This window comes from Salarias fasciatus (genome assembly GCF_902148845.1).
Source record: "Salarias fasciatus chromosome 7 unlocalized genomic scaffold, fSalaFa1.1 super_scaffold_4, whole genome shotgun sequence".
In the NCBI taxonomy this organism is placed as follows: Eukaryota; Metazoa; Chordata; class Actinopteri; order Blenniiformes; family Blenniidae; genus Salarias; species Salarias fasciatus.
The window spans coordinates 764,206-786,729 of NW_021941229.1; the positions used below are offsets into that span (position 1 = coordinate 764,206).

The 22,524-nt window shown below is 46.5% G+C and overlaps 1 protein-coding gene across 1 annotated transcript; it reads right to left on the bottom strand.

Moving 5' to 3' along the window:
* Nucleotides 1–252: 252 nt before the first annotated feature.
* On the bottom strand, nucleotides 253–21,501 carry thbs4b (thrombospondin 4b). Its single transcript, XM_030085277.1, is given in 24 exon segments — nucleotides 253–695; nucleotides 698–730; nucleotides 1,555–1,694; nucleotides 3,363–3,535; nucleotides 3,636–3,832; nucleotides 3,911–3,959; nucleotides 4,736–4,919; nucleotides 5,475–5,663; nucleotides 5,732–5,784; nucleotides 7,497–7,615; nucleotides 9,245–9,404; nucleotides 11,038–11,145; nucleotides 11,221–11,325; nucleotides 11,397–11,549; nucleotides 11,631–11,708; nucleotides 12,699–12,836; nucleotides 14,048–14,071; nucleotides 14,074–14,198; nucleotides 14,272–14,323; nucleotides 14,422–14,504; nucleotides 14,597–14,699; nucleotides 15,433–15,683; nucleotides 21,208–21,417; nucleotides 21,420–21,501. Coding segments are annotated over 24 exon segments (2,832 nt in total). The 3' UTR covers nucleotides 253–672.
* Nucleotides 21,502–22,524: the final 1,023 nt, after the last annotated feature.

Here is a 22,524-nt window from a genome sequence, read left to right on the forward strand (position 1 = left end):
CAAGATGTTACATTGGTTGGTAAAAATAAAACAGCGAATAAGCATCATGTTAATATGTCAAATTCACAGTAACGAGACAAAACGAAGCAACCACCGCCTTAGACCCTCACATCCGGCAAGAAAAAACTCCAAAAACCCAGTGGGAGAAGAAGAGATCTTGGGGAGAACCACAGTATGGAGGGATCCCTCTCCCAGGGACGGACAGCTTTGGCAACAGCTAGCATGAGACAATAAGAAGTAAAGATGTGGTTTAGATAGAAGTACTTTATTGTTTGTCGATCAAATGACAGATTTTGACATTTCATTGAAGAAGAAACTCGGCAAAGGAACTGAGACTTACACGAGTATTTTTCAAAGACAGTACTTTAACTTGTAATGGAGTACAATTTGTGCTTGAATACAACCTTTCAGTATTAAAATCAGCTTCTGAACGTTCTCATGTTGCTTTAACTGCTGCTCCTTTAGCATGACAGTTTACCATCAACAGGACAGAGAATCGATAATATGCACATACGTTTCACTACAGTACAACAGTTGTGTTCATATATGTCCAGAATAAATGTACACATCAGTACGCAGATGCACACTAAACAACACACACATACACTCTTCCAGGCACACTACACACCCACACACACGTCTCTTTGTAGATCTGCAGGCGTGCTGAGGACTTTAGAGCGAGTCGACGCCGTGTGAGTGCTGAACTCCTGGAAATCCTCTGGGATGGTGTCTGTGGATGATGTGACAGCGAGGATATTACCAGAGGTCACAGTGGCAACGCAACAGCGCAAAGCACAACGTTGTTCCACACACAACCTGGAGAAGTTATTATGGGGTGTGTGACAGTCAGACTGGTGGGCTTCAGATGAAATTCAATCTAAAGATGCAGAGAACACACCGACACCTTCAGCTACCGACCAATACTGAGTAACGATACAAGTACTTATGGAACAGCATCCACCCTAATTCACACTCCATACTCAAACAATTCAGAAGGGCAATGCATTGCCTGCAACCGCCTCCGCACAGACTCTGCAGCACGGGCTGAAGCACAGACTCTGCACTGATGCTACGTCACTCCCAACAGCCTTCCAGTGTTCAGTATACAGCACAGCGCGTCGCGTCTATCAGTGCTGTCTGGACTGCAGACCGAGGGACCGAGCTGGTCATGAGTCAGTCAGCCAGCCAGAGCTTAATCATGTTTAACATGTAGCATGTAGCATGTAGGTAGAATGGAGCATAGTGCATTGAACACGGCGCATGTAGCATGTAGCATGTAGCGTGGAGCATACAGAAGGTACACTGTATGCATGGTGCATGTAGAAGTAGCATATAGTTAGAATGGAGCATGTAGCATGTAGCATGTAGCATGGAGCACGGCTCAGAGTTGTGTGTTGAGCGACATTGTTCTGGCTCTGCTGCTGATTCCGTTTCGGGTGTTCTCCTGTGGATATTTAGTCAGAACATAATTTACTCTTATCAGTATCGGTGCATCCCTAATTTTCTCCATATGAACCATCTCCCACAGAAGCAGTGAAGGGTGTGTCTTCTCACCATTGCAGCGGTATCTCAGATTGGACCAGATGATGTTTTCCTGGGAGAAGCAGAAGACGCCCAGCCGGCCTCCTCTCATGGTCGTGTCGATTGTCACACCGGAATCTGCCACCAGCTCGCTCCCTTCATAGAAACGAGCCCTGAACAAGTAGTAAGCACCAGATGTTAGCTGGGTCTGATTCTCAGGCCGTGGGAGCCGTTTCGGGCAGGCTGTGCACAGCAGATTTTTCTTTGCAAGTTATTTCTAGACGGCGATGTTAAAGGTGAAAACATATCGTTTCTGCAATTTTATTTCTGAGAAGTTTTGCTTTAATGCATTTTGGAGAAGATTGCACATTTCACAGCATATTGTATTATATGTTGCACTTTTCAGGTTTATCAGATTTCCCAGTCATATCATGTTGGACAGTGCACATTTCAGTTTTTGACTTGTATTTTAAAATCTTGTGGCACTCTTTGTATACTGTATTTTCTGATATTTATTTTATTCTGGGTGACATATGTTGTCTGTATTCTGTACTTTACGTTATACCTTACTGTTATATTTCACTGTGTTTTGCATGCAGCATTTCTTGTAAAAGGTGAGCTGCTGCATCATGAGGACGCTGCAGTCAGACCTGGACACTTCAAAGCATGGCTCCATGCTGCTGCAGGCCTGAGCCTCTTGATCTGACGTCCAGCAGGACGTCACCAAGCTTAGATGGGATCAAACTGGTTTTCTGAAGCTCGGTGAACTCAAGCGACCCTCAGGCTTTAATCCACTGGGGCATATTTGAGATTTGGACACAGAAATATCAGTGTAATCCTATTGTATAACTACAAACCAACAGTGTAACAAATGAACGAATTATAGACGATACTTTCCCTGGATTCTCTCAGTAAAGTCTCCATGTCTCTCTCCCCTTCGTCTGACCTGACAAACGTCAGAATGTGTTATCGCCAGACGCAGAGGAGTAGTCTGCCTCGATCTGCCCTCACACTCATGCTGCAGCAGGACCATCAGAAAGTCCTCCTCTGTCAGACTCAGTGGCGTCTCTGCTCTGCGTCGGCTGTAAGAACAACAGTCCTGACGGATTCGGCATGCCGTGTGGAAAGTCAGCACTCACAGCGCACTCACAGCACTCGGTCGCACAAAGAAAATACATTTTGCTTGGAAAAGGAACTTGTGTGTGGAGCCTTGTGACAAAAAGAAAGTAATATAAACAGCTAAAGATGCAAGAAAGTAGTTTCAAATTATAACTTTCTCATCTACATTTTTCTGTTTTGAAAATTTAAGAGAATCTTTTAAAAAATGAAGCTCCATTCATACAATCTGACATTCTTGGCTAAAGCTGTGACATCTATTCATGTTATGTTAGGCCAGGACCAGGACCAGGACCAGGACCAGGACCAGGACCAGGTCCAGGACCAGGGGCAGGGGCAGGAGCAGCAGCAGGAGCAGTGTTCTTGGACAAATGTGGTTTTCCTATTTCTGTGGAGTTGGAGCATTTTTTAAAAGTTGCACTTTCTCCGTTTTGGGCTTCAAGTTGTTTCGAGCACCGCTGTCATGGAAACACACCAGAGGCTTTCCATTTTCACTTCAAATCATTGTTGTGTAAACTGGACATGTCTGTGGTCAATTTGTTTGAATTATCACAACAAAAAACTTTGGTGTTAATTTTTTCTTTCTTTACATCTGATTGAGCTTAACTTCCTTCAGTCAGTCACATTTTACAGTGCAAGGCTGCACAGGAAAGAGCAAGTCTGCCTCCGAGTTCTGGCGTCCGTTATGACCTGTTCTTTGCAGAAGTGAGGGAGGAGCGTCGTACCGGATGTATCCGACCTGTGGGCGGTGCTGCAGGTACCAGCGGTAGGACACTTTGTCCTTCCAGCCCACGTTTCTGGGGTCCTTCCACAGCAGGCGCACCTGGTCGTTGGTGTCTCCTGTGTGCCACAGTGAGTTTCTCAGGTGCTCCCCGGGGCCAGACTTAGACTTCACAGCCTGGTGAACACAGAGGAAGACGAAGAGGCAGACAGGTTAGGAAACATGTCAGGTGATCCAGACAGGATGAGCATCGTCTCCTGTGGTCTGATCTGGCGACCTTCAGCTGGATCCCCGGCTCGGCCACGGCTCGGAAGGGCGTCGCCTGCCAGTACGTCTGTTCGGTCTGCTTCCACATCACCACGTAGAAGGAGGACGAGTCCTGGTAGCCGAAGATGAAGCCGGCGTAGTCGTCATCAGTGACTGTGTTCACGTGAAACGTCCCCTCGAAGTCCACCCCGCTGAAGGCGGTGTAGCCTGGCAGCAGAGAGCAACGGCTGTTTCACTGCATCCACATCTGTGGAGAGTTCTGCTATATCAGGAAATACTTCTTACCAACAGCAAGTCCAGGGTCGCTGTTCATGGTCTGAACTATTTCCATTCCCTGTTTGGGAACAAGAAAAAGTAGATGTAATTAATTAGGATTCTGATGAAATCAGAAGGTCTGGTTCAGTGAGATCCACTACAAGATGCATTCAGGACAACACTGTCTCACAAAGCTATATTCCGTAGCAGAATCTGGACACCGGGTCCATAGTCTATGGGGTTCTATATAATATCACACTGGCGGCGCTCAGTTGGCGGCGGCTCATGGCCATTTTATGTCCATAAAATAACGGAATGTTGTGCTGCTGTTGTCAACCTTAGAACCTCACATATGATTGGCTCAGAAACCGAAAGCAGTGGTGGTGTAGCCCCACCCACTAAAGTTATTCCCCATCCATACCTCTCAGTTTGACAGAAAAAGACTCCATTGTGATGGAGGAAGACAGATTGGTTAAAGGGAGTGTTCGTTCAATGACAGGAGACAAATGGGAATGATTTTAAAAATGTTTATAGTAAATTTCTTACGTATTGCATCTTTAAGCCAATGGATCGCTTTAAGTTCAGTTTGGAAAAGTTTGGTGTTTACACAGTAACATTTTGAAAATGGTGTTTGTTAAGCAGTAGTATGCCAGGCCACCAGGTGGGGCTGCTGGTGTTTCTTGTGGTTGAAAAGTTTGCAGTTTTCCTCTGTTTCCATGGTGATAGTGCTCCAAGTACTGTTGTCAAGGAAACAGAGCCTCAAAGAGCCAGCTCCACCAGAGACCTGTTACACTTGGAAAGGTTTTCGTGTAACAGAGGTCCTCTAAAGAGTGGAAAAACTGCCTCAATAATCACCTGATTCAAAACGACCCAGTTTGGGTCGATCTGTGCGTCGCCTTCGGGGTCCAGCACCACCGTCTGAAAGGCCCTGAAGTCAGTCAGGGTAATCTCAGCGTTTTCGGGACAGCTGTCGATTCTGTCGATCACTTTGTCCTGGTCAAAGTCCGATTCGCACACATCTCCAACGCCATCACCTGAGGACCAATGAAACGGGTCAGAGGAGACCAGCTCGCCCCAGACTGCATAAGGTACACGGGAACTCTTTCAGGTCTTTACAATAACCCTAATTTCCTTAAGCTAAAGCCTTTAAACAAGTAAAAATTGGTTTAACTCAATGGTATGTAAAATGCTTCATTTAAATATTGGAGTGAGTCTCAAGCCAAAAAAGTCACTTTTCGTCCTTGACAGACATAAAGGCAGCATCTCCCTGGGACAGAGCGGCTTCTTTCCAGTGGTCTGAGATCAAAACAAGTATCACGACGAGATGACCAGCTGATCGTTTTTCAAGGTCTTCCTCCGCTCTCCTGCTGCAAACAAGCATAGCTTCTTCCTGACGCTCAACTTCCCATCCAAGGAAGACCATTGAACAGAAACAATTCCAACAATGACTCAGAAAACAAACAAGGTGGGGCGCGCCCGATGACCTGCTTCTACCCTCTTTCAAAATTTCCAATATCCTCGTTTCCATGACGTTTGAAATGAAGATGCATGTTTTGTTCTGTGTAATGTGATTTTGTGCTTTGGAACTGATGTGTCGTCGGTCTGGTCAGGGTTTGGCACCAGCCGGCAGTTGTCCGGCCCCGGGGGCTTGGTGTCTGGGATCCCGTCATTGTCGTCGTCGTCGTCACACTCATCGCCCAGTCCGTCTTTGTCAGAGTCCAGCTGAGAACTGTTGATCACGTAGGGACAGTTGTCCTTGGTGTCCTGGTGGCCGTCGCCGTCGCTGCAGGGAAGCAGACGGGACGTCAGTGGAGAGGCGGAGCCAGACGGAGGCGGTGGGGCTGCCATTACCTGTCCTGGTTTGTGTCACAGGAGTCTCCAACCAGGTCGTTATCGACATCAGACTGGGGGTGGGGGTGGGGGTGGCAGACAAGACGAAACACTAGTGATAAAACACTTCACAGCAGTTCACATTTCTATTTAACCTCATCACCAGGCGTGGTATTGGTCATAATGTGAGGTGAGTGCTTCTGTTGATGATACTGAACTTCGTTTTTCACCTTCTATTTCTTATTAATGCTTGAGATGTATGTCATCAAATACATAAAAAAAAAAAAAAAACCTATACAGTTGTATTTATGGTCGCGACCAATGTTTTCAAAAGAACACTAAGCTGAAATGACTGGAACGAAACTACTACATGAAACTGCATCTACTTTATTTTTCTCAGATCTTTTGAGCAGCGGTTTTAAACATGCAGCAACATTTCCCACTTGTGAGAAATGATGACATTAACTGCACTACATGTATCTGACCGCCAGGGGCACACTTCAGTCTGTATTATGTGGTCAGTCAGTTCAGGTGAGCAGGGAAATAAACAGATCATTTCTACAATCTCACAAATTATTCTGATCATACTATTAACCCACCTACTGCATTAGAATCCTAGCTGCGTGAGATTAAAAAAAAAAACATGTAATCTGTAAGGTGCAAAGCAGCTGGTGAACTGAAGCAGTGTTGAAATTGAAGCTCTTTTCTTCAAATTTTGGGTTTGTGCTTTAAAAGGATAGTTCATTAAATGTTAATTCCTCACTGGTATCTTGTGGCCATGAAAGCTAGCTAACTAGCATTAGCCTCAAAGCCATGCTGTCAGGTGGAGTTGGTAAAAACACCCAGAATGCAACAGATACCGGAGAAGTTTGTTTCATTTCACTATTTGTTAAAATTGGTTATGTGTCCATTGGCGTCACACCGCTGACCTCTGCAGCCACATGGGGGCGCTCACTCAGGGTCTGTTAAGGTGGTGGCGCAGGGCGTTGTTGACAGAAGTCGGGCCTTGCTGATCACGGGAATTGCCTTCAGCGGCCACTACGGCTAGAGGTCACTTCCTGATGAGCGCATCTATTTAAGCTGCTCTCGGACTCCGCTTTGGCGCTGAGCGTAGCACCAGCTGCAGCAGCAGCCCCATCCCCATTCACTTAGTGTGTCTCAGTCTGAAGACCCGGTCAGCCTGCCTTCCTGACCCGCTGCACACAGCCGCCCCTCCCCCACCAGCCCCCCCGCCCCCAGCCGCCCCCAGCCTCCCCCAGCCGCCCCACCCGCCCCCAGCCGCCCCAGCCGGCCCCCAGCCAGCCCCACCGCCCCCAGCCGGCCCCCAGCCGCCCCACCGCCCCCAGCCGGCCCCAGCCGCCCCACCCGCCCCCAGCCGGCCCCCAGCCAGCCCCACCCGCCCCCAGCCGCCCCAGCCAGCCACACCCCCCCAGCCGGCCCCAGCCGCCCCACCCGCCCCCAGCCGCCCCAAGCCGCCCCCCGCCCCCAGCCGGCTCCGAGTAGCTCCAGCTGAATCCTGTCCTCGGCCTCCACACATGTCTGCACCTCCTCACTCCTCTGACGGGTCCATTTTTGAGCATATTACCAGATTACACCAAAGCCGAAGGCTCACTTTACAGGAAAGGCAGCTGGCCCATCTTCTTTTGGTAAACTTTTCGATGACTTTCATTCACTTCAGCTTTAGCTTTAGCAGCACCGAACTGCCATGACTCCCTCAATCTGCCCATCACTAATCAATGCCTGCCTGCTCGCTGCTGTCCGCCGTCTGTGTGTGTGAGTGTGTCACCTGGTTGGGGTTGGGGATGTCAGGGCAGCTGTCACACGCGTCTCCCACTCCGTCCCCGTCGCGGTCCCGCTGGTCTTGGTTCTGCACTCTCTGACAGTTGTCCAAGAAGTTCTTCAGACCTGCCACACCACCCAGAGGAAACAACTAATGAGATTCAAACTTACACCCTTCAGGCTGAGCTCCTTCAAGGAGATGGAAATTTTGAGATTTTCTGGTTTTTATAGACTGTTGGTGGAGGAGAGCAACCCATTCCAGCTTTGGGGGAGTTTCTGGATGCTGTATCTCACAATGTAGTCTCACAATGTTTTCATTTAGTCTCCATCTCGAATGGTTCTCCCTCCAGAACCATTTGTTTGAGGAGAGTGCAGAACTTTCTCCCATTCGCTCCAAGAACTGCTGATACAACGACCGCATCACTGCAGCCGCTGCACCGATCCGCCTGTCAATCTCACCTCCATCCGTCCCGCACTTATGAAACAAACCCTACGATACTCGAACTCCTCCACCTGGACCAGAGTCTCTCCACCGACCTGGAGAGGGCAGACCACCTTCTTCACGTCGAGGACCATGGCCTCGGATTTGGAGGTGATGATCCTCATCCCCGTCGTTTCACACTCGGCTGCGAACCGCCCCAGTGCATGCTGTAGTTCTGGGTTCAATGAAGCCACACCACACTGCAGAGACTGCTCAGTTCAGCTCAATTTAACTCTACAGTTTAACTCTGCAGTTCAATATCCCAGTTTAACTCACAGTTTAACTCCATAGTTTAATTCTGTTTAACTCTGTTTAACTCACAGCTGAACTCAATTTAACACACAGTTCAACTGTACAGCTTAATCCACCATTTAACTCACAGTTTTCACGCCACAGTTTAACACCACGGCTTAATTTACAGTTTAACTCAGTTTAAGTCCAGAGTTCAACTGAGTTTAACTCCATAAACATATTGATAGGTTATGTCAGTTGACACTCAACTCGAAAATAAACACCACTTTTAAATCATACTTTCCATCTCTGACACTTCAGAAGCGGAGTGAGGATTTGTCTTCTGAGACTTCTGAGATGCCTACTGATCCCTAACATGGCTAAAATGAGAATGGGAGATCAAATTATACTTTCTAAGTTTTTACTTCTGTGGTAATTTGTCAAACAAAAAAATAATTATACTATCATAACATCACAGTTCTGTTATGAATAGAAATTCGGGCCCTTTTCCAGTCAAGCTTATTCAAAACATGTTGTGTAATCCATTCCATGGGCCTGTTGTTTGTAATGTTACCACTGGGAGGCACTCTTGTATTTTCAAATGATGATGAGTGTAGTTGGAGTTCAGATGGTATTTCCATTCATGGCAGGGAAGCAGCAGCAGCACAAACACAAAAGGTCAAGCAGCAGAGATGGAAGAAGACCTGCCTTCAGTCCTGTGGGCTTTCTGAGGTGTAATCCTGCTGGAGGACGATCAAAGCTGCTGCTCGCTCTGGGTCACACTGCCATCGGCCTCCTCAGCGTTCATTTTTTTTCTTCACCTTTCTATCAGTAGAGTGTACGCTGCTCAGAAGGCTCATTAAATAGCCCCGAATATTAAATAGAAACAATTTTAATAACTTACAAACTGTGAAAGTGTTTTTGCTTCTATTATTTACTGCAAGAGGCGAGAGCAGAATAATAAGTCCTAACGCCGAGTGCCCTCAGTCATGCAGCTTACATAACACCAGCGTCAGCGGCAGTGATGTAATTCCTCTCCGTACCGTCTCCGTCCATGTCGTCATCGCAGGCGTCCCCTTTGCCGTCGCCGTCGGTGTCCCTCTGGTCGGCGTTCTCCACCATGCGGCAGTTGTCGCAGGCGTCTCCGTGGCTGTCCTTATCGCTGTTCCTCTGGTCCAAGTTGGCCTTCAACCAGCAGTTATCCTGAGACAGACGGGTCATTCACACCAACAGTTCATTGCTGCGTGTTTGATTCAGTATGACTGAAGTGCTGCATCGGTAGAGCAGCAGGTTATGGCTACATCCAGTTAGATCCTTTTAAAGTGGAAACACCAGAATACCAGACTGCACTCAATAAACCAAGTGGAATTTCTGAAGGTAATACTAGTGATCGTTGTCATTTAGCTGTGCTACGTCTTGATGTGTATGTTAACCTGCAGGCGAACAGTGACTCCAGCTTCAGGCTGAATGAAGTGATGGTTTGCAGCCAGTCAGCGCTGTGGTGGAGGTGTGCATGGATCCAGCCATCCGTCTGTCCATTCACGCTACAGGCTGCCTGCCTATCAGACTAACAAAGGCCCTGGAAGGATGATGACTGTAATATTATTTCCAGCTACTTTGCTGCTTATTTTGGGTCTGTTCGTATAAAGAAGCATTGGTTTCACATCCCACACCCGACATGTGGTTCAGGATTTTGGCTTTGGCTACACCGATGATCCTCTCATCAATAATCCACAGACCGCTGAGACCTCCAGAGAGCCAGACTCCTGGTACTCCACCGGGACGGACGGAAGTGCTCACAGATGGCGTCCAGAATGTATACAAAGGTAAGTGAGGCGAGCTAAGCAAAGCTGAAGCTAACAAAACACCTTTGAGTTTTCAGATGATGAAACAGATGAAGCAGGACTCCACACCACTCACAGCAGGACACGGCTGTCTGTTCCTGTACCTGTGCCTGTGTATGTCAATAAACTTGAATCCTGATTCTGTTCCTCTCTGTGCTGATATTTCCACCGACTCAGACATCAGCACACCACCGCCGTCGGTGCTTGACTAAGTTTATTTACATTTTCTGATTAATGTTAAGCCTGTGCATTAATATAGTCAGTCACCTCCTCCAGTAATGTGTGCAGTGGTGTCTGAGTAGGTGGGAATATCACTATGGAGGAAATGGAAGTTCAGTTACACTCGTAATTATTTCAGTGTGGTTTTCTGATGAGTAGGCAGCTATTCAATAAATGAACAGAATATCAGATGGTGTTTTCCCCACCCACGCATACCCTCCACTACCGCTGGCTGGCTGCAGTACACCATGAACATCACGACGTTACTCTGAATGTCTGGAGCAGCTACAGGAAATGAAAATGATTACTCATGGCACCTTTAAAATTCTGTGTAGGATAATCCTAACGCTGACTCTGAAGAGTTAGAAATAAACCTAAGATCAACACTAAACCTGAATGCTAGGGGCAAGCCTAACCCCAGCTCTTATTCCCATGAGCCCGCACCGTCCTAGTGGTCTTACAACACTGCAGTTTCCTCTGAACCTCACTCTAGAGTGAGCCCTAACCCCTGGGTTGACCTTAATCCTAACCCTAGAGCTAACCCTGACCCTGAGGGCTTCCTACACTTTCCATCTTATAACCCTATCATGCATTTATTTTAATTTAGATTACAGTCAGGCATGTTCACCTCAGCTATATCCAAAGTGTCAAATAAAAAGTGTCTCAATGATTCGTTTGATATGAACACTCTGAACTCTGAGCTCTTCCCAGGTGTTTTCTACTTGTTTCAACATGTCTGGAACAATTCAAACAAACATAAAACCTCGACCAACCTGCTCATTTGGAATACCGTCCCCATCAGCATCGTCGTCACAGGCGTCTCCCTGTCCGTCCCTGTCTGCGTCCTCTTGGCCAGAATTTGGAACATAGACGCAGTTATCCTGTGAAGAGATTGGGTGAAACGCTTCCCTCCAGCACTGCAAACGTGCTTGAACTGACATTTGCACCTCGGTTACCTTTTTACAGTTTGCATCTTTGCATTTGAGTTTATCGTCAGGGTATCCATCGATGTCGGTGTCTTTCCCGCAGAGGTATCCATTCCCGGCCCAGCCGATGCCACACTGACGAGACAGACGAGGTGTGAGTGTCAACAGGTCCGAGTCCGAAGCGCACGAGTGGCACGAAATCCCACCTGACAGGTGATGGAGCCGTCTCGCTCCAGGTTACACTGGGCGTTGACGTCGCAGGGGTTGGTCAGACTGTTCCCACAGCTGATCTCGGGCTTGCAGCCTTTCACCTGGTCTCCGGTGAAGCCCGTCTTGCAGGTGCCGCAGTGGTAGGAGCCCTGTGCGGCGGAGTTCAGACAGCTGAGGCGCTCTGAGCCGCCAGTGACGGGACGGCGGACAGGGTTTCACAGCAGCCTTACCACGGAGTTGTGGCAGATTGAGTTGGCGGCACAGCCTCCATTGTTGGGTCCTTTGCATTCGTCAATGTCATCGCAGACCTGGACGGTGCACAATAAGTCAAATGTAGCAGAAAACACAGCAAATGTGGACAATTCCTTGATATTTCATCACTGTTGCTGGAAGAAAAAGTAGACAGAGGGTAAAATATCACCACCAAAACCTCAAAATGAAAATTAAAGCTAGCATTTTGAGCAGAATGTTGAATCTGTTGGACCGATGAAAACCTACTCTTTTTCTTACAGTCTGTGGTGATTATCAAGGCAGTTGGAGCTTTTGCTTTCTTAGCTGCTGCAGGTATTTCATTAAATCTTCATTTCTGTAGAAATATGGGTATATGTGGGAAAGTCCAAATCAAGTACAAAAGTACCACGCTCAGTTTTCAGTGTTGTTTCTGCACACATGTTTATATATATATTTGTGTGTGTGTGTTTGTACGTCTAGATTATTTTTTTCTAATATTATATGCACAAATACACAAAGCTGCACCTTAAAAGTTGTCACATAGCCGCGTGGATACACACCAGCCTCATCAACAGCCGTTACACAGATCACAACTCAAATGTTAGAACACTTGCCTGTCAGAAATATTTTTCTAAATTAACGAAGGTAATAAAAACACAACCAACATCACAAAGAGGAATTTCATTCCTATTAAAATGCTCACTTTTTGCATGAATAACAATTATTTCACTGTAACTCTGAATCATTCTTGAACAGCCTAAAATTGAAGGAGAAGAGTACAGATACAGTAAACTGTGACAACCTTCAGCCTCTTTCTGAGACGTCTGGATCCGGCAGGGATCACAGTCCACGCTGATGACAGCATATTCTTCATTTCGAAACACTACAGTCTCACTCAGCAAACTTGGCTTTAAGCCTTGCCTGTGTTTAGATTATGTTCCTTTTCGCAGAAACTTAACTAGCGCTGCATTCTCCGGCAGCAGCACATAACAAGGTTTTAGGATGTCTTTGACCCCTCTCTCTTCGGTTTTTCTCATGTTCTCGCCGTTTGCGAAGCGCTCTGTTACCTGTTTGTTGTTCTGTGCGAACAGGATGCCGACGCCCTGGACGGGCAGGCCGGTGAAGCCCAGCGGGCAGGCGTCGCAGCGGAAGCCCGGCGCCGTGTTCACACACTTCACCCCGGGGAAGCAGGGGTTGAACTGGCACTGCGGAGAGGAAAGAGGAGGATGAAGCTGACACAGGCCCCGTGGCGCCCGACACTAAAACACATCTCTGGTGGTCTGAATGTGAGAGTGGAGCCGAAAAGACCAGGCACCGACTCGGATCCATGTTGCCTTCAGTCAGACCACTTCCTGCGGCGGTCTGATAACCAGCGAGGCTGGGAGAACACGCTGTCCTCAGTGCACCTGCTGCTCGCTTTCTGAGGTGAGGCTTCATTGTTCAGCTTCAGCCAATATTCAGAGGGTGAACCCACAGTGTCTCTAGACCAGATGATGGACGGTAGAAACTTCCACTGAAGCTTCTGAAAACTGCTTCAAAGGTGGAATTTCATGAATTGTTCCAGATCTGTTTCAGTGAAACGCGGGAAAAACACACATTTTCTGAAACACTCTGTCTCCATGGCAAACGTGGAAAGTGCAGTCGATTAACCGCCACAGCAGTCCAACATGGTGTTCTGTCCACAATGCTCTCTACTGTTAATGATTTGAGTGTATTGTTCTCGGTGTTCTCCAGTGCTAATGGTTCATTTCTAAATGAACAACAGCACCAGCTTGTGAATCAACATCAAAACTACCTTTTCACCATTTCTGCCTGAAATGTTTCTAACTTGTCTGTGCAATAATCAATCTTTTCTGGAGGCGAAAAGGAAAACCGATGCGTTTTCACTGGCGACATCGTCATGTGAAACAGAGATAAGAAACAGTGTCAGCGCTCAGGCTGGTTTGAAGCGGCTGAATGAGCTGAAGGCTGGCGTGGTCTGGACCAGGAGTCCTCAACCTCAGTGAAAACTGAGGAATCAGATGAGCAGTGCTTCATCCAGATCCTCGGTTCACTTCGACATCATTCGAGCTTGTTAGGGTTCTGATTCATGACTGTAATTCATTTAGTATGTCTAAATTAAAACGTGGCCTTGACCTGAAATAACATTAATGTTCATCTATTGCCTCATTAATGCAAAAATAATGTGCAAACCAAAACTACTGCAAGCGACTACATTTGGACGAGTGGCGTTCACTTGGGACGGGGTAGCTTTCCTGGTTGCTCGTGGGCTTTCTGACGGAGTCCAGGTGGTGTGGTGGTCAGCACTGTGGACCTGCATGTCTGATTCTCTGTGGCGGGTTGCATGTTCTCCCTGTGGGTTGTGTTCGGGCTGGAAAGCTGTCTTCGCTCTACAGAAAGTCTTGAAAGTGAAAACCTCGTCCACGTCGTCGCAGGTTGACCGCCGTCTCCGGTGTATCCGTCGGGACAGGGCCCGCACTCCACGCCGTCCACCGTCTCTGTGCACATGTCCTCACGGAAACACACCCCCGGGGCACACCTGGGCTTGACCTCGGTTCCAACCAGACCTTCAATCAGAGGCGAGACCCTGCTTAGAGCTGAGGCTCGCCGGGCAGCGGGTTAAAGACGGCTGCTCCTCACCGCAGGCCTGGCACTCCGAGATGGTGTTCCTGAGAAAGGAGGTTTCTTTGACCTGGAACACAAACAGGGTCAGTCAAGCCGGGCCTGCCAGCGGGGGGGGGTCAGGGGGTCAGGGGGTCAGGAGGTCAGGGGCCTCCGGGGAGCCGTTACCTGCTGAATGAGGACGTCTTTCAGCTCGTTTATCACCTTGGTTAACTCCAGCATTTGATTGGACAGCTGCTTGGTGTTGACCCCTGGGAGAGAGGAGCGGTTAGCGGTTAGCGGTGGGGGAGGGGGGCTCTCAGAGGCCACCTGGTCTTCTCCCATGACGGGCTGAAACTCTTACCCAGAGTCTGAACCGAGTCCCTTTGCTGGAAGTGGCAGTTTTGTAAAGAAGCGACGTTCTCAAAGGAGTCTCCGACCGCCAGCTTCAGCTCGTCCACACTCTCCTGTTCCGATGACACCGTCAGACTGATGCTGCCCTTCTGAAGCTCCCTTTACCATATATTTACGAAGATAAGACCCGCTTCCACTGCTCCTCTCAACATGTTAGTTAGCAAACTATTAAACATGACATTCAACATGATGAAGTGGTGCAAACACTATTTTAGCATTTCACTAGAGATGCACAGGAACACAGAACTACCGAGAGTGTCGTAGTCTTGAGAGACAAACTGAACTTTTCTAAACAGAAAAATATCTAACTTCACTTTTTGGTTTCTTTTAAAATGGACTTTTTCCATGCAGAAACAGGAAGTCCTTCTGATTATTCAACAGCTTTCATGCTGACTCTAACTCATTACAGAACAGAAGTGTCAAACATAAGGCCCGGGGGCCCAAGTCAGCCTGTAAAAGGAGATCGTTTGTGGACATTTGACTGGATTTTGGAGCAGGTTTCATCTGACTTGGCTTCATGTTGGGACTGGAGTCACTGTTTGGCTTGGTGACATTTTCATCTTGTATACTCTTCATCACAGCAAAGAGAAAGTTTTAAGTTTCAATATAACGATTCTTTTGGAACTATTTCATCAATCTGGCTCACTCAAAAAGAAAGTGGGCTGAAAGTGGAGCTGAAACCTTTTAAATAGAGTAACGCAGCAAACTGAACAGTGGCTGAAGCGGGACGTTCACAGACAGTGGAGGACAAAGACGTGTGGACATAGAGAGTGAGGAGGGGGTCACCAGGTCTCTGGCCTGCATGGTCTTCAGCTCCACGGTGCCGTATCCGGCCGGCAGACCCTGGAAGGCCGCGGGCAGGTCCCGGACCGTCTCCACCAGCCGGCAGTCCAGGTGCAGCTCCAGCCCGCCCGGGCCCTGCTGCTGCAGCCCCTTCAGGTGGAACAGCAGGCGGTGCTGCTGGCCGTCCGCCAGCACCAGGTTGTTGAAGGTAACCGAGCTCGTCCTCCTGTCGGTGCGCAGGTATCGTAACACGGCTACGAGAGGACAATGCGGCAAAACAGGGGGGGGGTCTCTTCAGTTTGACATCTTTCGCTTTAACAAGGCTCTGCTAAGAGGAACTGAATGATAATTATGAATGGGATCAGTGTAGTGTGGCTGCTATATATCAGCATCACTTCGGACCTGGACCATCCTGTTATTGATTAGTCTTTTAACCCCTGAAGTCAATCCTGTTGTTTTTCAGCAGCCAGCTAATATTTCAACGTCCAGCCTCTGGATCAACGGCTGCCAGCCTGATATGAACGGACCCACGTTTATCCAGCTGTGAAGTGGAAGTCGTCACTCTCCAGGTTTTCACCACAGAGATGAGTGGAACTGTTCACTCCCTCTGTGTGGCTGTTCCGGAGAGAGATGTGCCGCCATGTCTCTTCTACCTTTAACACGAACACTCCGACATAAGAGAATAAAATGCTGAATCACTGACTTTTAAGACAGATAAAAATGTTTTCACTGCTCTCTTCTTTACACAACATTTAAAGTGAAAAAGAATTTTAATTTGTCGTTTCAGTCAGTTTCACATTCACACATTTTCAAGACGATGCGAGTTTACACAGAAATGGCAGAAACACTGAAAACCATGACTTTTGATTCTCTAGATTTTAAAACATTTCTAAAACAAATGAGTGATTATTATTTAGAAAATCAAACGGAAGCTGCTATTTGATGCACAGAAGTGTATTTGTGGACAAATTTAATTGATTTAATTTTTTCATTTAAATGTTTTAAAGAAATTTACTATAAAAACAATTAAATTCCTTCCTATTTTCACCTGTCATTGAAGAAACGCTCCCTTTAAACAATCTCTCATGTCCATCAATAAATATCTTGTTCAGGTCTTTATATTTCAAAACGACAGTTCTGTGACAGACAACTCTGGTGGGCGGAGCTAGACATCACACTTCCGGGTTCCAGAACCAATCATATGTGAAATGTTCCTTATTGCACCTTTAAGAGCAACAGTCCATTAAAAAAAATCCTCACTGCAATGAAGGTTTGCCCGAATACAAGATAACTCTTAAAACTCGTTCAGTGATCTCTCCATGCATTTATAATAATAATGCATTGGTTTTATACAGCGCTTTTCTGGACACTCAAAGACGCTTTACATTGCTTTATTCATTCTCTCCACACTGGGTGGTGGTAAGCTGCTGCTGTAGCCACAGCTGCCCTGGGGGGGGGGGGCAGACTGACGGAAGCGAGGCTGCCAGTCTGCGCCATCGGCCCCTCCCACCACCAACCATTCACTCTCACACTTTGGGAAGGTGGGTGAAGTGTCTTGCCCAAGGACACAATGACAGTTCAGCCTGCGTGAGCGGGGATCGAACCGCCAACCTTCCGGTTATGAGACGACCTGCTCTGCCATCTGAGCTGCTGTCGCCCCAGTCTTATCTTAAATCAAATGAAATGAGACAGTTTGACTGAAAACAAGCTGAATAAACTTGGTAAGATTTAGAATTTTTGAAATGTTTGCAGTGCAGCAACTTCCAGTCATCGTCCAGCATCCATAGCAACCAGCATAGCAACCAGCATAGCAACAGCTTTGTTGAGGAAGCTGAAAGATTGTACGTCTGAACTGAAAAACCACAGAGGACACACATAAGGCCAGTGCTATGAAGATGAAGGCTGTGTCTGAATGTCCACCCTGTCCCCTGACCCCTCAGTCACTAGTGCTGGACCACATAGTGGACTTTATAGAGCCCTGAATCCATTGGGATTCGGACTCGCAGCTCCCTACTTTTACCTCAGCGCTGATCACGTGACCCTCGGCCAGTATCATGGTAACCAGACGCTTTGCAATATTTTTTAATGTGCTCTTATTCTGCATTTTACTTTCCTGTCATCTTTCTAATCATAGAAGAACCAGACCAGGGATTTACTGATCCATCAGATCGGTGCAGAATTTCTCCATTAGAGCCAGAGTCTTTACAGCCTTTAAGTTTTCAATGTTAGCAATGCATTTTATGTAAAGTTTTAGTTCTTCTAGAAAGTGGTTCCAGTTCGATTTCTTCTCCGCCCATTTCATTTAGTGGATGTGGAATCTCCCCAGCAGTATCATCAGCTGGTTAACAGGGTTGTTTCCTTATTCTGGTGGAAGTGGGTGTTGAACAGATTGAGGATCTCCTGGAGGCGGACGGTTCCTTTGGTTCGATTTGATAAAGAAACTCCAGCTTTAGTCCAGAAAGTTTGACTGAAGCTACACTGATAGAAGAGCTGTTGGACTGTTTCATCTCCTTTGCACAGAAACAGCAGCTGGAGTCTGTGTTTAACTTCAATCTTTGCAATGTTTTTTTAGCTGGATAAATATTATGAAGGGTTTTAAAGGTTGTTTCTTTGATTTTGTTCTTGATGCAGACCTTCTCTCCAGCCTCCAGGCCTGGTTCCAGGCTGTTCCACCGGATCTGGAGCTCCAGCAGGACGCTGCTGCCGCTCGCCCTGTGGGTCCAATATTGTTTCTGATCAATTTGTTTGAACATTTATTTATATCCATTCCATTTGTTAATATCTGATTTTGAATTTTCTGAGTTTGTGGGTTGAATTTGGATCCTTTTAACAGATGAATCCAGCCTTTTGGAATCCCTGAAGCAAAAATGTGATATCCTATCAGTGAAAGTGAGATTTTGTTCTTCATGATTAACTCGTTATAGCTGATTATTTCTCCTCGTTCGTTTATGATTTGATTTGCTCAGATAATCCATTATCAAACCAGGTTTTGAAAAATAAAGTTTTGTTTTTGGGTGTGATATTTTCATTGTTCCAGAGAGCAGCTGGTTGGAGATCAGCCTCCAGGAGAGCAGCGCCTGTTTGTGGAAATTGGACAGCGCAAGGGGGATTTTCTCTATTTTATAATTACTTTTAAGCAAGAACTGAATTCCACCCACCATATTAAATACATATTTTGGGATAGCATTCCACATGTTGAGCTCCTCTTTTATTAATCGGTATAAATAGTTAATTTTGAATGTATTGTTAAGTCTTTGAAAACTTAATACTTCCATCCCCCCGTCTGCTTTCTTATTGCTTTTTACATAGTGGACCTTGTTCTTCCAGATGAAATCAAAAAGGATCTAGTCCAGTTTTTTCAGAACATCTGGGCTCATCTCCATTGCTAACGACAGATAAACAGATCTTGATATTCCTTCTGCTTTAGCCAGCAAGGTTCTGCCATCCAGGGTCAAATCTCTCATTAGCCACATTCTAAATTTATTAATGATTTGGTTAATTATTGGCTCAACATTTAGAGCACAGCGCTCAACTTGATTTGAATCAATGATCACTATGGCGTCATTTTAGTGCCAAAATTCCGCGCGCAAAAAAATCATAATCGCGCACAGTTAACCCACTCTCTGTGCGCTCGCGATGCCTCTCCGCGCGCGCGTGGACACTTTCTGCGCGCGCGCGGTCACTTTCTACGTGCGCGACATCACTTTCTGTGCGCGCGCGATCTCTTTCTGCGCGCGCGGTGACATGTCTGAGCTGTCTGCTCGCGGTGGTGTTGAGTTTTGGCACTCAGGGGGCGGGCTTTGAGTTGACGCCACTCAACCCCCTCTCCTTTGTGATTGGTTCCTCTAAACGTCTACTGTCTTCCGGTCAGAGCCAATCAGAGGTTAAGTAGGGCGGGTTGTCATCGTTTGGCGGCAGAATTGGAAAATTGAGGAGTAAAATTCACATAACATGACCTCCATACAGTGATTTGATTACTGTGGAGGAGACCTGGCTGTTTCCTGGGAGGAGAAAGAAGGAATAAAAACGTTTTCATGGAGCCATCAAGGCTATCTGTCTGAAATGTATATGTAAATTATATTTGATTTATATTTGTTAATGTATATCTGTTATTCATCTAATTATAAATCTGTCTTAGATTTTTTTAATTACATTTCATTTATATCTGTTAGTGTATATCTGTTATTTATTTAAGTATATCTGTCTTAGATTTATATGTAAATTATCTAATTCATATCTGTTAGTTTATATTTGTTATTTGATTATATCTGTCTTAAAATGATATTTAAACTCTAATTATGTTATTTAGTTTATATCTGTTATTCAATTATACCTATCCTACATTTATAGTTAATTTTTTCTCCTTTTTTTCTGTCTTTTTCCCTCTCTCTCAGATTTCATTTGATTTTATGCCAGGATCAGTGAAGTACTTTTGCTTTTTTTTTCCTTTGTTTTGAGCAGGTGATGTGTTGATAAGTTTCATAAGTCACAAAAGTAATAGACCCTTTTGAAGACAGTAGACGTTTAGAGCAACCAATCACAAAGGAGAGGGGGGTTGAGTGGCGTCAACTCAAAGCCCGCCCCCTGAGTGCCAAAACTCAACACCACCGCGCGAGCAGACAGCTCAGACATGTCACCGCGCGCGCAGAAAGAGCTCGCACGCAAACAAAAAGTGACCGCGCGCGCAGAAAGTGACCACGCGCGCGCAGAAAGAGACCACGCGCGCGCGGAGAGGCATCGCGAGCGCACAGGGAGTGGTTTAACTGTGCGCGATTATGATTTTTTTGCGCGCGGAATTTTGGCACTAAAATGACGCCATAGATCACCCCCAGGTAAGAAGTCTAGTTTTAACAGGAATATCATGGATCTGTTGGTCTTCACAAGTTTTCAATGGTAATATCACAGATCTGCTCAGATTCATCCGTCGTCCCCATACAGTTGAAAATTCTTCAATACACTGCTTACTTCTCCTTGATTCTGCACAAATACAGCAGTATCATCAGCGAACTGAGAGATCTTGAAAGAATTCCCAAATGCTGGAATACCCTCAAAATGATGCTTTTTAACATGAACATTCATGATTTGTGTTACTAATAAGAACAGAAAAGGACTCAGAGGACAGCCCTGTCTTATTCCTCTGCTGATGGTGAATCTGGGTGAAGTTCCATTTAGTAATTTCACTGAGCTATTAGTTCCTTTATATAAGGTTTTGACCACGTTTATGAAGTGTTTGCCAAATCCCAAGTCCCCAAATCCCCAATGGTCAAAACATAAACGTGCCATTCTTTTTTGTGATCTTGACATTCGGACAGCCCTACAGATGGCATCGTCACTGTGTACTGTCCTATAGAGGGAGTAGTGTGGACATTCAGACACAGCCAAAGTCTGTATTTATCTCTAGAGAAGCATTGAGTAAATTCCTATCCTGAGATTTCTCCTTTCTATAGGTTTTATTGTAGTTCTTCCTTTGAACCCTTTGAGAAACTATTTTAATGATCTTGTGTTTTGAAAACCAAACTGAAGCCGTTATTCAATGCAAAGAATGCAAAGAAGACCACTAGGAGGCACTGCATTTCGGAATGTAATGAAGAACCTGGTGGTGGTTTTCCAGGGGAGAACAGTCTCAGGTGGCGGGAGCAGTGCGAGTGAACCAAAGCAGTAAAGCTGCAGGCTGGAGGCAAAACAAACTAAAGCAAACCCTCACAGCAGCTGAAAAAGAGACTTGTGCAGTGGAGTCTGTTTGTTGTGGGTGTTTGAGCAGCTGCTGCTGTTTCATACCTCTGTTCAGCTTCCCCATCACGGTGAACTCAAAGTACTTGCTGTTGTCCTGCGGGTTGTACAGGCTGAACAGGGTGGTTCCCGTCTTGGGCTGCAGCTTGAAGGTGGTGAGGATGAAAGCCTCGTTGACGCCTTGCTCGGCCAGACCGCCCTGCAGCAGGTCCGGCAGGCAGTCGGGCGAGGTGAGCAGATCATACACTGTTGACAGAGGGAAAGCCGGAGCCGTGCGCATGAGATGATGGGATATGAATATTTACGAGCCGCTCACACGCTGTGATCCCAGAATAAACACATCCCCATGATGCTGACGTGGCGTTTGATGCTCATGTTAAACGCTGCGCCAATCAGCTTCCCAACTGGAGGAGGGCTCAGAAGAAGGTCAGCTTTAAGCAAATCAAAGAGGGCTTGTTTCTGTCTGATAGTGTGTATTCATGTTTGCCTTGTGAAAATACGTTCGGATTGAGAATTTGGATGAAATGTGTCTCCTCTGACAGGCTGCTTAGTAGAAGAGAAATGCCTGAAAACCCTTCTGTTCAGAGCCACCTTTAATAAAGAGACTCTGGAGCGGTGCGAGCCTCAGGAGGAGTGTGGTGAATCTCGACTCCGCCATCTGCACACATCCAGAATAGAACAAGTACCCTCACCGCGGTCTGCCGGCCCTCTGGCGTGAGGGAGCCAATTGCTCCCAAATGCTCTGAGATGGACCGTTTGCAGCTGAGATTGCCCCAGATGAGATCTGTCCATCTTTCTTTTACCTCTCGGCTCTCCCTGGCATTTCCCTCAGACATGGAACACATTTCAGTGGAGCTCTCAGCCTCTAAACACACCTCCTCAAATGGGAGTCAGATACAATGCTGTCCAAGTGTTCCTCTCCGAAAAGGAGGCACTTTGAGGTGGTAACATGCAAAACAACTCTACTGATTGAAGCATGACCTGTTTACACCACGCCATTTGGAGTGAAGATGTGTTTCAGAAAAGTTTAGAAAACAAGTCAGTTAGCATGAAAGATCACCAGTTGGAGCCATTGGTATCCAAAACAACAGTATGTCCTAAACACTGACAGTGGCGAGCACGGAGAACAATACACTCTAAACATTAACACTAGGCACTAGGGGTGTAACAGTACATGTATTTGTATTGAACCGTTCCGGTCCGGGCCGTTCGGTTCGGTACAGGACTGTCCTCGGGTGAGTTCACGGGCCAAAGTTAGTTTTTTTCCCGCTCACGGCCGGATGGTGCGTGTGTTTACGTTCTGCCGCTAGCATGTGCAGCTACACCTGCAGCCATGACTGCTACTGCTAGCAGCTTCGTCCATCT